The sequence below is a fragment of the Lepus europaeus genome, chromosome 5 (genome assembly GCF_033115175.1).
Source record: "Lepus europaeus isolate LE1 chromosome 5, mLepTim1.pri, whole genome shotgun sequence".
NCBI lineage: Eukaryota > Metazoa > Chordata > Mammalia > Lagomorpha > Leporidae > Lepus > Lepus europaeus.
The window spans coordinates 51,080,863-51,095,135 of record NC_084831.1 but is presented as its reverse complement, the minus strand read 5'-3'; the positions used below and the strand labels follow the sequence as shown (position 1 = coordinate 51,095,135).

At 41.2% G+C, this 14,273-nt stretch overlaps 1 protein-coding gene across 5 annotated transcripts in view; it reads right to left on the bottom strand.

Moving 5' to 3' along the window:
* Positions 1–14,273, bottom strand: part of FGGY (FGGY carbohydrate kinase domain containing) — a 511,589-nt gene that overhangs the window by 106,533 nt on the left and 390,783 nt on the right. For all 5 annotated transcript variants that reach the window (XM_062193368.1, XM_062193367.1, XM_062193366.1 and 2 more), the window contains exon 12: positions 2,727–2,801. In XM_062193368.1, the coding sequence (XP_062049352.1) occupies positions 2,727–2,801 (75 nt within the window). The remainder of the gene's footprint in view (positions 1–2,726; positions 2,802–14,273) is intronic.

Genomic DNA, 14,273 nt, shown 5'->3' with positions numbered 1-14,273 from the left:
TGGGATGGCTGGGTTGTATGGTAGGGTTATACTCAGGTTTCTGAGGAATCTCCAGACTGACTTCCATAGTGGCTTAACCAGTTTGCATTCCCACCAACAGTGGGTTAGTGTCCCTTTTTCCCCACATCCTCTCCAGCATCTATTGTTGGTAGATTTCTGAATGTGAGCCATTCTCACCGGGGTGAGGTGAAACCTCATTGTGGTTTTGATTTGCATTTCTCTGATTGCTAGTGAGCTTGAACATTTTTTTATGTGTCTGTTGGCCATTTGGATTTCCTCTTTTGAAAAATGTCTATTGAGGTCCTTGGCCCATCTCTTAAGTGGGTTGTTTGTTTTGTTGTTGTGGAGTTTCTTGATTTCTTTGTAGATTCTGGTTATCAACCCTTTATCTGTAGTATAGTTTGTAAATATTTTTTCCCATTCTGTCGGTTGCCTATTCACTTTCCTGACTGTTTCTTTTGAAGTACAGAAACTTCTGAATTTGATGCAATCCCAAATGTTAATTTTTGTTTTGACTGCCTGTGCTGCTGGAGTATTTTCCAAGAAGTCTTTGCCTGTACCTATATCTTGCAGGGTTTCTCCAATGCTCTCTAATAATTTGATGGTTTCGGGGCGTAGATTTAAGTCTTTAATCCATGTTGAGTGAATTTTTGTGTAAGGTGAAAGGTATGGGTCTTGCTTCAAGCTTCTGCACGTGGAAATCCAATTTTCCCAGCACCATTTATTGAATAGGCTGTCCTTATTCCAAGGATTAGTTTTGAATCTTTGATCAAATATAAGTTGGCTGTAGATGTTTGGATTGATTTCTGGTGTTTCTATTCTGTTCCATTGGTCTATCCTTCTGTTTCTGTACCAGTACCATGCTGTTTTGATAACAACTGCCCTGTAGTATGTCCTGAAATCTGGTATTGTGATGCCTCCGGCTTTGTTTTTATTGTACAAGATTGCTTTGGCTATTCGAGGTCTCCTGTGTCTCCATGTGAATTTCAGCATCATTTTTTTCCAGATCTGAGAAGAATGTCTTTGGTATTTTGATTGGTATTGCATTGAATCTGTATATTGCTTTTGGGAGAATAAACATTTTGATGATATTGATTCTTCCAATCCATGAGCATGGAAGATTTCACTTTGTGTTGCTATGTGGGGGCAAAGTGTTGAAATCTTTACTTAATATATACTAAAGTGATCTTCTGTATATAAAGAGAATTGAAAATGAATCTTGATGTGAATGGAAGGGGAGAGGGAGCGGGAAAGGGGAGGGTTGCGGGTGGGAGGGAAGTTATGGGGGGGGGAAGCCATTGTAATCCATAAACCATTGTAATCCATTTTTCCCATCCATAATGGGAAAAAAATCCATAAGGAGCCAGGACTTGAACGGCACTCTGATATAGGATGTGGGCATCACAAATGGCTTAACCCCGTGCACCACAATGCCTGTCCCTGAGGTTTAGGTTTCTCATCTCTGGAATGAGGATTATAATTCCTACTTTATAACGTTGAATCAGATAATGTAAGTGAAGGACTCAGCACTATGCCTGGTATATAATGAACACCTTTGAACTATTTATCATCATCATCATCATCATCACCATAAAAATAGCATCACTAAATAACTGTCTTTATAACGGATGTGACACTTTTGTTTTCCATTTTCATCTTACTAGAATCTCCTTCATTTTGAAAGATGTCAGAGTTACCTGGTTTTGTTCAAGTTTCCATACATACAACTCTGATTTCACTGAACTGGCCAGTCTATTAAATCACCATGAAAGCTGCTTCAGGAAAATATAGCCAAACCAGTCTATGATCTAAAAGGATGGACAGCTTGGCTGATTCTCTACTCATATACATATTGTATTGTGCAAACATGACATCGGAATGAATCTGAACGTTAAAAATCCTTTGTTAGTGATATGGATAAATAGGCATATAGCTCTATTGTTTAACATAATGAGGTTATGTTTTTAACATAAAAACAGTTGTACATTGTCCATATAGCATTAGCAAACAATAATAAGTACAATAAGTATGTTACTGAAAAATAAACTTGTTCTGTGGGTCAATAGCTTTGGTGTACTTACCTACTATGAAACACTGAAAACAACCAAAGCCTTTAAAATGCATATAGAAAGTTCTAACACAGCAGGCATATAACCTGATGAGTATGATTTCAGGGTTTAGACCTCTTGTAGCCCATTCACCTCTAAAAGGCTCCTGAGACAATGTTTGAGCTTCTAAGACTTTGTTCTCATTCTCCTGTTCTTCCTTAACAGTCATAACCTCTTATTTTAGCAGCTACTTAGTGAAAAACAAGCACTCTCATTTTCTAAGGAAGCTTGCCACTTAAAAGAATCCTACAATGAATCCTTTCGTAATGTGAACAATACCATGTAGTTCAAAAGTTTGGGCCTTTCTTAATTAAGCAAGCATATATGGCAAGTGCTTGCTTGCTTCTATTTATATGAATTTAGAAGACAAATTAGATAAATAACACTGATGTTTAATGACTTGAATTCCTTTTAGCTTTCAGTGTGTGAGGTTTTTAGTAAAGCAGGTGAGGTACTTAAGCAACATTTCCTTCCAGACAGATGAGCATCTCTTTCTGGCAGGCTCCCTTTTAACTAAGAATCTCTGTCACAAAAGCATATGATATTCTGGGGAGCATGAGGTCTAGGGTATGTTGATAGCCCCAAGACTCTTTAACATGGGATTAAAGCGTATCTTACAGCAATGGCTTGAATTGTGGCCAGGTAGAGAATGGCAAGATCATCAAGGTCCTGAGACAGCTTCAATCCAGTGACCTGTAGGGATGAAGACAAGAGAAGAAGGAGGTGACCAAAAGGAGATATCTTAGATAAATCTGAGACAGTTCCCAGGAAACACATTGCCATGCATTTCTTGCTGAAACAAGTTCATATGCAAATTCCCCTTTTTGTGAGTTGAACGTGAAATGCCTACTAAATCGTTTAATCTCCAGACTTGGAAAAACTATCCCTTCTCTCCCCACCCCACCCCCCATCCCCGCCAAAAAAAAGCCTGTCCTTGGATTGAAAAGAAACAAGACATAATGAATACTGGAGAAAGATTGTGTTTGATATTTCTTAGCATGGAATTAATGTTTTTCTTTTAAAGAAATTCTCCTTCTCACAAATACTAATTTCCTGTGGCTTACAAGACATCAACATGTTAACAGTGGCATTCCAGTACAAGATGATCTTGTTCTAAATTCTGCTACTGTCAAAATTCAGTGTAACAGCACCCAAGGGGTATTCAGAGTAAAATAATATGTCTCCTATAAATGTTATACCTACTAGGGGATAATTTAGAATATGTGGTTTGCAAGGGAATCCCATTAAAGTCAATCAGAACCATATGCTTAGCAAGAATATGCCAGTCTCTAAGAGGTTCCAGAGCTGATCAAGATGCTGGGTTTGGATGCCATCAGGACTCGTTCACAGTCCCACCTTTTCATCTTTTAGTCATTAAGGTGTTCTCTGCAACATTTCCAGACAGTGAAGGTTGATGATTTCTTTAAGCTTAGCCTGAACTACTATTGTTCACTTTAGATTTTCACATGATAAAATTAATCTACACAGTATCCATTTTCTTGGTTCCTGCAGTGTGTATGGTCCTGAGCTCAACCCAATGTGGATATACAATTTGCATAAAAACAGGTCTGTCTGGGGTCCTGTCCCTCTCCTTCTCCAGCTCCCTTTGATTACCCTCCCAGGTTCCACCCTCAATCAGAACTGGCCTATTGGAGGGCACAGACACCACTCAGGTGCTCAGACCAGAAACCTGGGAGTCTTCTTTCTTGACTTCTTCCTCCTTTCCTGGATTTACTCAGTCTCCACGTTTTGTATCTTTTTCCTCCAGAATTCTTTTTGAATCCATCTCCCCTTCTTCATCCTCACTGTGACTCTCTTCTTTAACCCATGTCACCATTATATCTTCCTGATTTCTGATGTAGTCCCCGAGAAATCGTCCTCTTAGAAACTGTGCTGTTCTCTACCATGGAGTCACAGTGTTTGCTCTCAAATGCAGATCTGATCATGTCTCTCCCTTTTAAAAATTCTCTCATTGCCCTCATTTCACAGTAGGAATGGACTGTGGACTACTCCCTGCTTACCTCCGCAGACTTCTACTAAGTACTTGCTCTTCCTTACATGGCATCCTATGCTCCTGCTATTCTGAATTATATATCTAAGTCTGTTGATGAGGGGATTCCTAAACTGAGTAGAGCTACCTGCTCATAGTTTTTATTGGAAAATAATTGAGCAACTAGAAGAAAACAATGGCTTTGGTTTTAATTCACAGGAAGATGGAAAGTTTGAATGAAAGACGAGGGAGGAATTCTGTGGATGCCTCTTCCCAAGCCAATAACTGAGATGGAACATCTCTCATATAAAGTCTCCTGGGGGAACTTAACATACAGTAAGAATGCTGGAGCCAGTTCAGAGCAGGAGTAACACTGGTACTACAGAGCTGTATTTCACAGGTAAGCAGAGGATTGGCCTAAGGGAACGCTGTGAGTGGAAAGCAGAAGCCCAGTGTTCTGATGGGCTTTGCTTGTCTCATTCACTGCAGTGTCTCCAGGCCTCTGCTGTGCCTGGCACATGGTAGACACTTAGTTATTATCTGTTGAATGTGAGAACTTGTGACAACTCAAAGCCCCTTTTCTCCTTTTGTACACCACTTTCACCTAGTATCCTGTCCTGTTCTGTTAACTTATACAGTTATAAGTGAACAATATTACTGCCTGGCTCCTCACAGAGGGGAGGGAGGATTTCCCCCATGCTCCCAGAGAAAAGGGCACTGGAAGAACACTTTTACTCACTTACTGCACACTCCCAATATCCTACTGCATTCCACTTTCTCGTCCTCTTTAGAGGAGTGGTTTAGATGACTCTGAAGTAAAAGTATGTGTCCTTCTAGTTCCTATGGCGTTATCATATGAATTAGAAGAAGGCACTCCATCGGGGACAATGAATTATAAAAAGATACAGAGTGCATAGGATTTCAGCCTTGGCCTAAGTTCTCTCACTGAATGCTTTGTGTGGGCAACCTGCTCAGTGCAGGCAGTGGTCCTGGAGTAGGATCACCAATCAATCAAGAATGTGCTCATGCTGGCTCTTGCATCACTTATCCCCCATACCCCCTGTTCTGGCCTGTCCTCAACAGCACCTCTGTGTCTGTTAGGGAAGTTCACTGGGCTATGGCTTAGGATTTCTTTCCCAGAACCAGTCCAAGAAGTTAACTCTCTCTAGTCATCAATGGCATATGCGTCATGTCAGTATCATTTGTGTCATTTTATCCACAGGTAGGTCCTGAAGACCAGATCTGGATTACTTGTGATAGGTGGAACTTCAGCATATAAGATGTTCCCCTATCAATATGCATGAGGAACCCAGTTCTCTGTGTAATAATGTTAATATAACTGGTTCTGAAATCTTTCTCAGCTAGTATGAACCATGGGAGAGAAGGAGTGTGTTATAGCTGGATGGAAGTTCATTAATCTCCAGAAGATATTCATGAGAACTTCCAAAGAGTACTAGTATTCAAGCAAAAAGATACCATGAGCCCTTAGCTAAATTCCTAGCGCCTCCACAGCCCAGAAATCATAGAGGAGAAACGAGAGGATAATTTTTTTTTTATCAGAAACTGAGAATGAAATAATCAATGCAACTGAGCACGAAATTTAACTCGTGAGCTTGTAAGCAGCTATACAGAAAGGATCACGTGATAGGGGACATGATGTTTTCCATAAATAAAACATAGCTATCCTTCAAGACAGATGAAGTTACTCCTGAGAAGTTCCACAAGGGATATATTACATAGATCATGATATGCAAGGCATCCAGTTTCAAAAAAGAAGAAACAGACAGCTCTCCTATAGCTATTTTCAATGTTCCATCACCACTAACACCAGAGACAGGGTCATGAAATGGGATGGAGTGTAAAGCATGTCTCTCTCATGAGCAAAGACACCATGGTCTGAAGTCTCTGTTTCTATGGCATCTTACCTGGTACACAGATGGAGATACCAGAAAGGCAAATGATCACCTGGTCCATGAGATTCTCTCTCTTATATCAGGGACCTTGGCACTGCTTTGGCAAAAGTTAACTGGCAGCCAGGAAAAGATGGGACTGAGTACTTGCCATGGGGATCACCTGGGAGGCAAAAGAGGCTCTTGGGGAGCTGCACTGGAAGGTTTCAAAGATAGACATATGTATGTGTGTATGTATGTGGGTATGTATGTAAGTGTAAGGCAGAGATGTATGTGTATATGACAGAGAGAGGAAGCAAACACACACACACAACATACACACACACACAGAGAAAGAGAGACAGAGTATCTTTGATCCACCGGTTCATTCCTCAAGTGTCTGTAATGGCTGGGGTAGGGCCAGGAGGAAGCCAAGAGTCAGGAAGTCCATCCTGGTCTCCCATGTGGATGGCAGGAACCCAAGTACCTGGGCCATCATTTGCAGCTTCCCCAGGTGCATTAGCAAGGAGTTGGATAGGAACTGGAGCATGGGGGACTCAAGCACTCTAATATGGGATGCTGGCATCAAAGGTAGTAGTTTAATACACCGCACCATGATGCCAGCCCAACATGTGTCTATTTTGAATGTTTGGGCAAAACAGTCCAATGTGTGAGGAAACCCAATGGGAGAAATGTTAACAGTAATCACATTTTAATTTATTTTGGCTATTGTATAATGAGGAGAAATGTAAGATGAAGCACCTATAATTAATATTTAGAGATGGGTAAAAGCTGCTTATGGTGGCCAAAAAAATGTGAAAAATTATAATAGATAATTTTAACAGCCAAGATTATGGATATGAGATATTTATGTAAATATGGGGATTTTTGAGCTTGGAATAAAATTGTAGATGAATGGAAAGATAATGGGCTTTGAAGGATGTCACTTTTTTTTTATTTGACAGGTAGAGTTATAGACAGTGAGAGAGAGACAAAGAGAAAGGTCTTCCTCCCATTGGTTCACTCCCCAAATGGCTGCTATGGCCAGTGCTGCGCTGATCTGAAGCCAGGAGCCAGGTGCTTCTTCCTGGTCTCCCATGTGGGTGCAGGCGCCCACGCACTTGGGCCATCCTCCACTGCCCTCCTGGGCCACAGCAGGGAGCTGGAGTGGAAGAGGAGCAACCGGGACTAGAACCTGGCGCCCATATGGGATGCTGGCACCGCAAGGCAGAGGATTAACCAAGTGAGCCACGGTGCTGCCCCCCCCCCCCTTTTTTATCACCTGTGTTTAAGTCATGACATTCCTTCTAACTAGATGCATGGCCACATGTAAGTCTTGGAGTTTCTCTGAGTTTTAATATTTTCATCTGCAAAGTAGGATAACTATTTCAGTGTTTTTGTGAGCATTAAATTAGATGTGATTTTCAAAGGGCCTTTTAAATTTTTCAATAAGCTGTACTGAGTCTACAAGAACTGGATATGCCTTATGTTCTTGTAGAGCCAACAATGCACACATAGGTTGTACTTAGTGTTTATTTTCTTTCCCTTTATGTTAATAAATGTTCATTCTCTCTCTCTCTTTATTTTTTTTTTTTTTTGGATTGCATGAGAGCTCAATCTCATTCATTACTTGGGATATGACAATAAAATATCTCCTCCCACATTCCATAACCATGGCCAGAGTATGAACCAGAGACTCTCTATACTTGCTGACCAGAGAGGAGTAGCCAGGCAGAAGGTAAGTTGGTGGTCAGCATAAGAGTCATAAGGCTCAAAGTATGGAGATGCAGCATATTCAAAGACAGCACAGTGAGGAACCCACTTCTCAGAACTCCTTGGCAGAGCCTTAGTCATTACCGACCTATACATCCCAATTTACTCCATAAAGAATAAAGACAGATGAGAACTCTTCACCCTGGACTTCACTTAAATCTTGCTGTTATTTAGTAGGGTATGAACCTGGGCACATCTCTTAACTCTTTTCTGGGACCGTGCACCAAATTTACTGAACTTTTGGTGTAGGTTCAGCAATTTGTATTTTTTCAAGGTCCTAACATACAATACTTGTGAAAACATTTGCCCCCAAACATTGATATTATAAATTACAGGTTCAAAGACCCCAAATAGTTGAGATTATTAATACATGTATTAGTAATTCAATTAACTTTTTCCTTCCCAGTTATCAAAGGAATTGAGTATGTTAGTAAGGAAAAACAAGGCTTAAGCTGAAATGACAATCAAAGGTTCAAAGGAGAAGGACCCCACTGCTGGCGTTGAAGATGGAGATGGGATGTGGGTAATCTTTAGGAGCTTAGAAGAACTCTTCATTCACAGTCAGAAAAAGAATGAAGACATTAGTCTAACAACTGCATGGAACTGAATTCAGCCAACAACCTGAATGACTTTGGAAGCAGACTATTCTCAGAACCTCCTAATGTCCCTGGTTTGGGCACTGTGAAAACTGGAGCAGGGAAATGAGTTGAGCCAGCCTGGAATTCTGACCTACAGAACTCCGAGATAATAAATTTAAGCTACTACATTTGTGGTAATTTATTACTGCAGTAACAGACAAGTAATACATCCACTACAGCTAGATGATGGACTGGCCTTCTTTTTCACAACCATATCCTGTTGGTAAAGTCTACACCATATACACAAGTTTTTTTTATCCAGTGCACTAGGTACTGCAAGCCCTTGATTCTTCTGTTTCTGAGGCCCTACATCTAAGTTATTCTGAAATGCTCCTGTGCCTGGAACCCAGAGCTATTCTGTGCAACTGTTGTGTCAGCATGCCAACTCAAATGCCATCCTTAGTCCTTTGGTCTTAGCTTTTTCCCATTGTTTATCTCCTGGACCCCCCTAACAGCTTCTAGAGTCACCCTTCAGCCTTTTATTATGCTACACTACTTGGGGACAGACTCATGTTCAATGTATATAGGGATCACTAAGAAAGAAATGTCTTACTTTGTGGTATAACTTAAAAATTTACTGAAATGAGGAATATGGCAGGTGCATTGAAAATAGAGCAGAAAGAGTGAGAAATACATAAATATCTCATTAGTCTATTTTTCCCAAAAGAATGGCACTGGCCCAAGTTTGAACTGACTTTTAATCCTATTTCTACTCTTTTCTCTTCTTCATAAATTACATAAACTCCTTAAGCCTCAGTTTTTCTCCTTTTAAAATGGAGCAACACATTATCTTGCAAGGTTATGCTAATGGTGCCTGTGGAGCACTGACATGGTGCCTGACATATCAGGTACTTAAAACATAAGAGCTGTTATATAGGGCAATGCCAGCTGCATTGTCTTAGGTCAATGAGGACACTCATTCTCAGAAAAAAAAAATTAGATGACACTAAGAATACAAAAAAATTGTCACTGGGTTTTATTTTTCATAAGCAAAAATAATATGGGAAAATGGCTGAATAAAGCAATATTGAGTAACAACCAAAACATCAACAAACTCATGTCTAAGAATCCATGTTTCCAAGACTTATAAATACATCATTGGAAATCTTCTTCCATTAGCTCATGAGCTTTCAGCTCCATCATCCATCTCCCTATCAGAAGAACCCAGGGGTATAACAGCTGGCTTCAGCCAAGCCCTTGGCAACACTTGTTTGATTTGCTGACTCCTTTCACAGATCAGTCTGTTCAGCCTGTCTCTATCTGGGGTTTGTCTTCTGGGAACTTGCTAAGTCCTTGAAATTGCTCCTTCCTGAATCTCTCCCAGTTGCCCACATGCATGCTTGCCCTGTGCTTAGTTTGAAGAGTTGTATGAGTGGTACTCCACCTTTCCCAAATTTGAGCATCTTGTGGCCTGATGTTAGAAATCACAGCTCTTCAAAGAACCAGAAAATAACTTTCCATTCCACGGAGTGCTCTACTTTCAAAATGAAGTGAAGAAAACACCTTTCAACTCATGAATATGGTGTTCTCATGGCATGGTGGGTCTCCGAAGTAATCTGCTTCTTGGAATGGGCGTTTCAGGAAAAGAATAAAAAACAAACAAACCCTACCACCACCAAAACAAAGAGGTCATGAGAATCTGTAAATAGAGTCAGGCCATATAAACAGAAAGGCAAGGATTCTTTCAAAATTTCTGTAACATTAGTTATTTTGGAGGATAAACCAAATCTGAGTTTCCTGTTGGGTTGATGAGAAAACTGAAGGCTTAAGTGCAGAGAAGCCCAGGCTCCAGGTCTGCCTGGTACCTGCTTGCTCTGATGGAAGAAGGCTGCTCAGTCCTCTGCCTGGTTTGTAGCTGATGAGTTCAGTCAGTTTTGGGGCTAAGGTGGAGGGCCCATAGCTGACCTCTCAGTATCCAAAAGGCACACTTAGAATTCTGCTGGCCATCTTGTAAACATGCAAGTGAGGACCACCACACATGAGCTACAGATCCAGATGTACTGTGTGCTCATCACCATGACAGCACCCGTCCCCCTTTTTGACTCTAACAATGACCCTGAAAAGATACCTCGGCTGCTCCTGCTTACTGATGAGCAGACTGACCTCACAGTGCTAACCTGCCAATGGTCAAAAAGTATCTTGTCAAGCCAAAAGGCAAACATAGGTCTGGGTTCAAAATCTTGGCTCTCTTTACTGCTTCATCAACTACTCAAGATAAGAAGAATAATGCAAAAATACCTAAAACATGCAACTATTTCTGTTGGTACTTAGCTTCATCTGTCTTTCTGGTGACTATGTCACTTTTTATTTTATTTTATTTTTTGTTTAAATGTTGAGAGGCAGAGAGAGAGAGAGAGGTGCAGGGAAAGAGACAGAATGTTCCTCTACTGGTTCAGGCTGGGGCTGCAGGTGGAAACCAGGAACTCCTATGGGTGGCAAGAACATAACCACTCGAGTTATCACTACTGTTTCCCAGGGTGTACATAGTGGCAGGAATCTGATATCAAAAGCTGGAGCTGGGAGTCAAACTCAGGCACTCTGATGTGAGATGCAGGCCTCCTGATGGGTGTCCTAACAGCTAAGCCAAATTCCTGCCTCATGTCATTACTTTAAAAGTAAGCTTTTCTCTTGTTGTCTTGTTTTGAAGGAATGTACACTCACCAGTAGTAAGTATTTTGATACTGATTGTTGTTTGTCAAGCTTGTGCCTCTTTTATATAATTGTATGTGCAGTTTCATTTATCAAATACAAAGGAGAGTTATTTACATATGTGCCTAGTCACACAATGAGGAGACAACTATTGCCAAAACAAAAATAAAATTATTTTATCGAGCATAAAAGGAAGATTCTTGGCTTATGTGCTATTCCTACTGAAGAAGGTAGACACCGAAAGTGGAAGGTTTTAATGCCAGGTCAAAGGAGGAGTTTTGAAATCTGAGTCAGTGGGGGTGGGAAGGAAACTAGAGTCATTACCAAAAAGATACAGGGTCAGAGTTTAAATCCAAAGGCCAGGGTAATGTTCAACTAGGAAGAGGCTTGGCAAGGTTGGTGGTCAGACGCCCAGAGGAACAGGGACTAGGCTAACAAATGTGCCTCAATATTAGACTATGAGTGATGGATATCTTGGGACTCTTATCTACAGTCCTGAATGTACCTTAAAAAGTCCCAAGTTAGGAGGTAAGGCAGCATCCTGAGGTTATGCATCTTAAAAGTCAGGATTCTCATTCCTATTTAATCAATGCCACTTCTTGGCAGTGTGACGCTGGGCAGATCACTGTCTGTTCCTCATTTGGCAAATTAAGATTGAAGTATCTGGCCATAAGGCAGTTAATTGGTGCCAGTCTTTACCTAGTCACTGTTGAGACTGGAAAAGTAAATAAGATATGTTTCCTATCTTCAAAATGCTTTTAAAGTTTTTTAAATGATTTATTTATTTGAAAGTCAAAGACCCAGAAGAGAGAGAGAGAGAGAGTGAGAGTGAGAGAGAGAATCTTCCATCTCATTGGTTCACTCTCCAAATGGCGACAACAGCAAGGGATGGACCTGGCCAAAGCCAGGAGCCAGGAACTCCATCCAGGTCTCCAACATGGGTGGCAAGGTCCCAAGAATTTGGGCCATCAACCACTGCCTTTTCATGCACACCAGCAGGAAACTGGATCAGAAGCAGAGCAGCGGGGACTTGAATCAGTACTCCGATATGTGTGTCACAATGCTGGCCCCTAGGACAGTCTTGATCTTTCTTTTTTCCATTGAAAATTATATTCCTTATTGCTTTTACTGTAAGTTTTAACTTTGCTACTGCATTTTTAATTGTTTTGTGATCTTTATCATTTCCCTTTCCTCATTTAGTTTTCCTTTCATCTTAACTCATCTTTTCCTAGAATGTGTCTGTCCTTTTCATAGAGGTATGCTCAAAAAAAGTATCATTGAATATGCAAAGGCATTCTCTGATATTTTCTTTCAGTTTTTGTAATAAATAATTTTCAAGAGGCCTTTCCTTCAGTGTTCAAAATGGTATTTCTTTGTCTTTGTATGCAATGTTTCCCTATGGGACTCATTATTTACATTCACTGTAACTAATGAGCTACACACATCATATTCAGTATTTCCCAGCAAACGGTGCCCATGATCCAGTCTTAGCCCTACTCATGGTATACTTGGGTTTGCCTCTTCAGATCTACAGCTAGATGCCAATATCAGAATGAAGCAGTTTTTATTTTGTGTAGCTTTGTAGGACTGAGGTAGATCACCAGTGCCTGGCTTTTTAACCCAAGAACAGACAGTGTTCTACTCAGTTTTCCAAATTCACGGCTACCAGACCTTTTTCTCTCTCTGCACCAGAAGCATGGGTTTTACTCAGGAAGCTTAGGAGGCAAGCAAGCCATCGCTGTTCATCGTAACTCATGCTTCCTGTCCAGCTGGCTGCTTGGGCTGGCAGCTTCCAGATATATTGAAATGGAAGGGAAGACATGCAGCCGGTCATGGAAGAAGGAGCTAGGAAATTCATCTCCTTGGCTGCTTCCAAAACAACAAAACAAATGACAAACTCAACCAGCAGCAGCAGAGTAGAGGGTTTCTGTTTTCAGGCTGCAAAGGACCTTGTCTTTGTAAGCTAAGGAGCAGAAGGTGGAAAAGCTCATAGTTTTTCATGACTGTAGGTGTATTTTGTTCATGTGCCGTATATTTGTCAGCTATATTATGTTTTTATTTATTTTATTACTATTTTTCCCATGTTACTCTTCTAGATTCTGAAAAATCTCCCCAAATTCTTCTTGGGAATGTTAACCCTAGTTTTCCTAGTTGAATGTCATCCTAAGTTTCAAAGTTGGCACGAGTTAATGCTTTGTTTGCATCTCTACTGGTGTTGTCAAGTGAAGTAGAGGAAGGTAGCATCAGGGTTTGCTGGCCAAATGCCACTCATTAAAAACGGCAAGAGATGGCCGGCACCATGGCTCAACAGGCTAATCCTCTGCCTTGTGGCGCCGGCACACCGGGTTCTAGTCCCGGTTGGGGCACCGATCCTGTCCCGGTCGCCCCTCTTCCAGGCCAGCTCTCTGCTGTGGCCCGGGAGTGCAGTGGAGGATGGCCCAAGTGCTTGGGCCCTGCACCCCATGGGAGACCAGGAGAAGCACCTGGCTCCTGCCATCGGAACAGCGCGGTGCGCCAGCCGCAGCGCGCTACCGCGGCGGCCATTAGAGGGTGAACCAACGGCAAAGGAAGATCTTTCTCTCTGTCTCTCTCTTTCTCTGTCCACTCTGCCTGTCAAAAATAAAAAACAAAACAAAAAAAACGGCAAGAGTTATATGTGTATTGGGCACCTCCTTGGCTTGCATAATTGTCTATATGACACAGATACAGACATCCTCATACATATACAGTTATTACTGTGTTCCCCACTTTTATGTGAATTTAAGATAGGTGATTTTTTTGTGTCTTTTTTCTTTCATTCTATAGGCTGAGCATAGGCCCCCACATAGTGAGGAGCTCAATAAAAATGTACTGAATGGACGAATATTGAGCAAAGGAGAGAGACAAGTCAAGTGAAGGAAGAACTAAGAAGTGAAAAGCAGCTAAGCAGGGACTCTAGAAACGCATTTTCTTTCTTTATTCCCTAGTTAAATGCTAGGTACAATCCATCATTGGTTAGTCAATGAAAGAGTCAAGCCCATAGACATTCATATGACATGCTCCCTCTTCCCTCCAGAACATGATACACACTATGATTCACAAATCCTCTTCCCTGCTTCTCTCAGGGCCAACTTCCTATCTGAGGACTTTTCTGCTGCTAAGGTTGAGCAATTACTTTCCCTGCATCTAAACAGCCTTGGCCATGAGTGACACCTGGAACTTGACCCAACTTCCCATTGCCTATTTA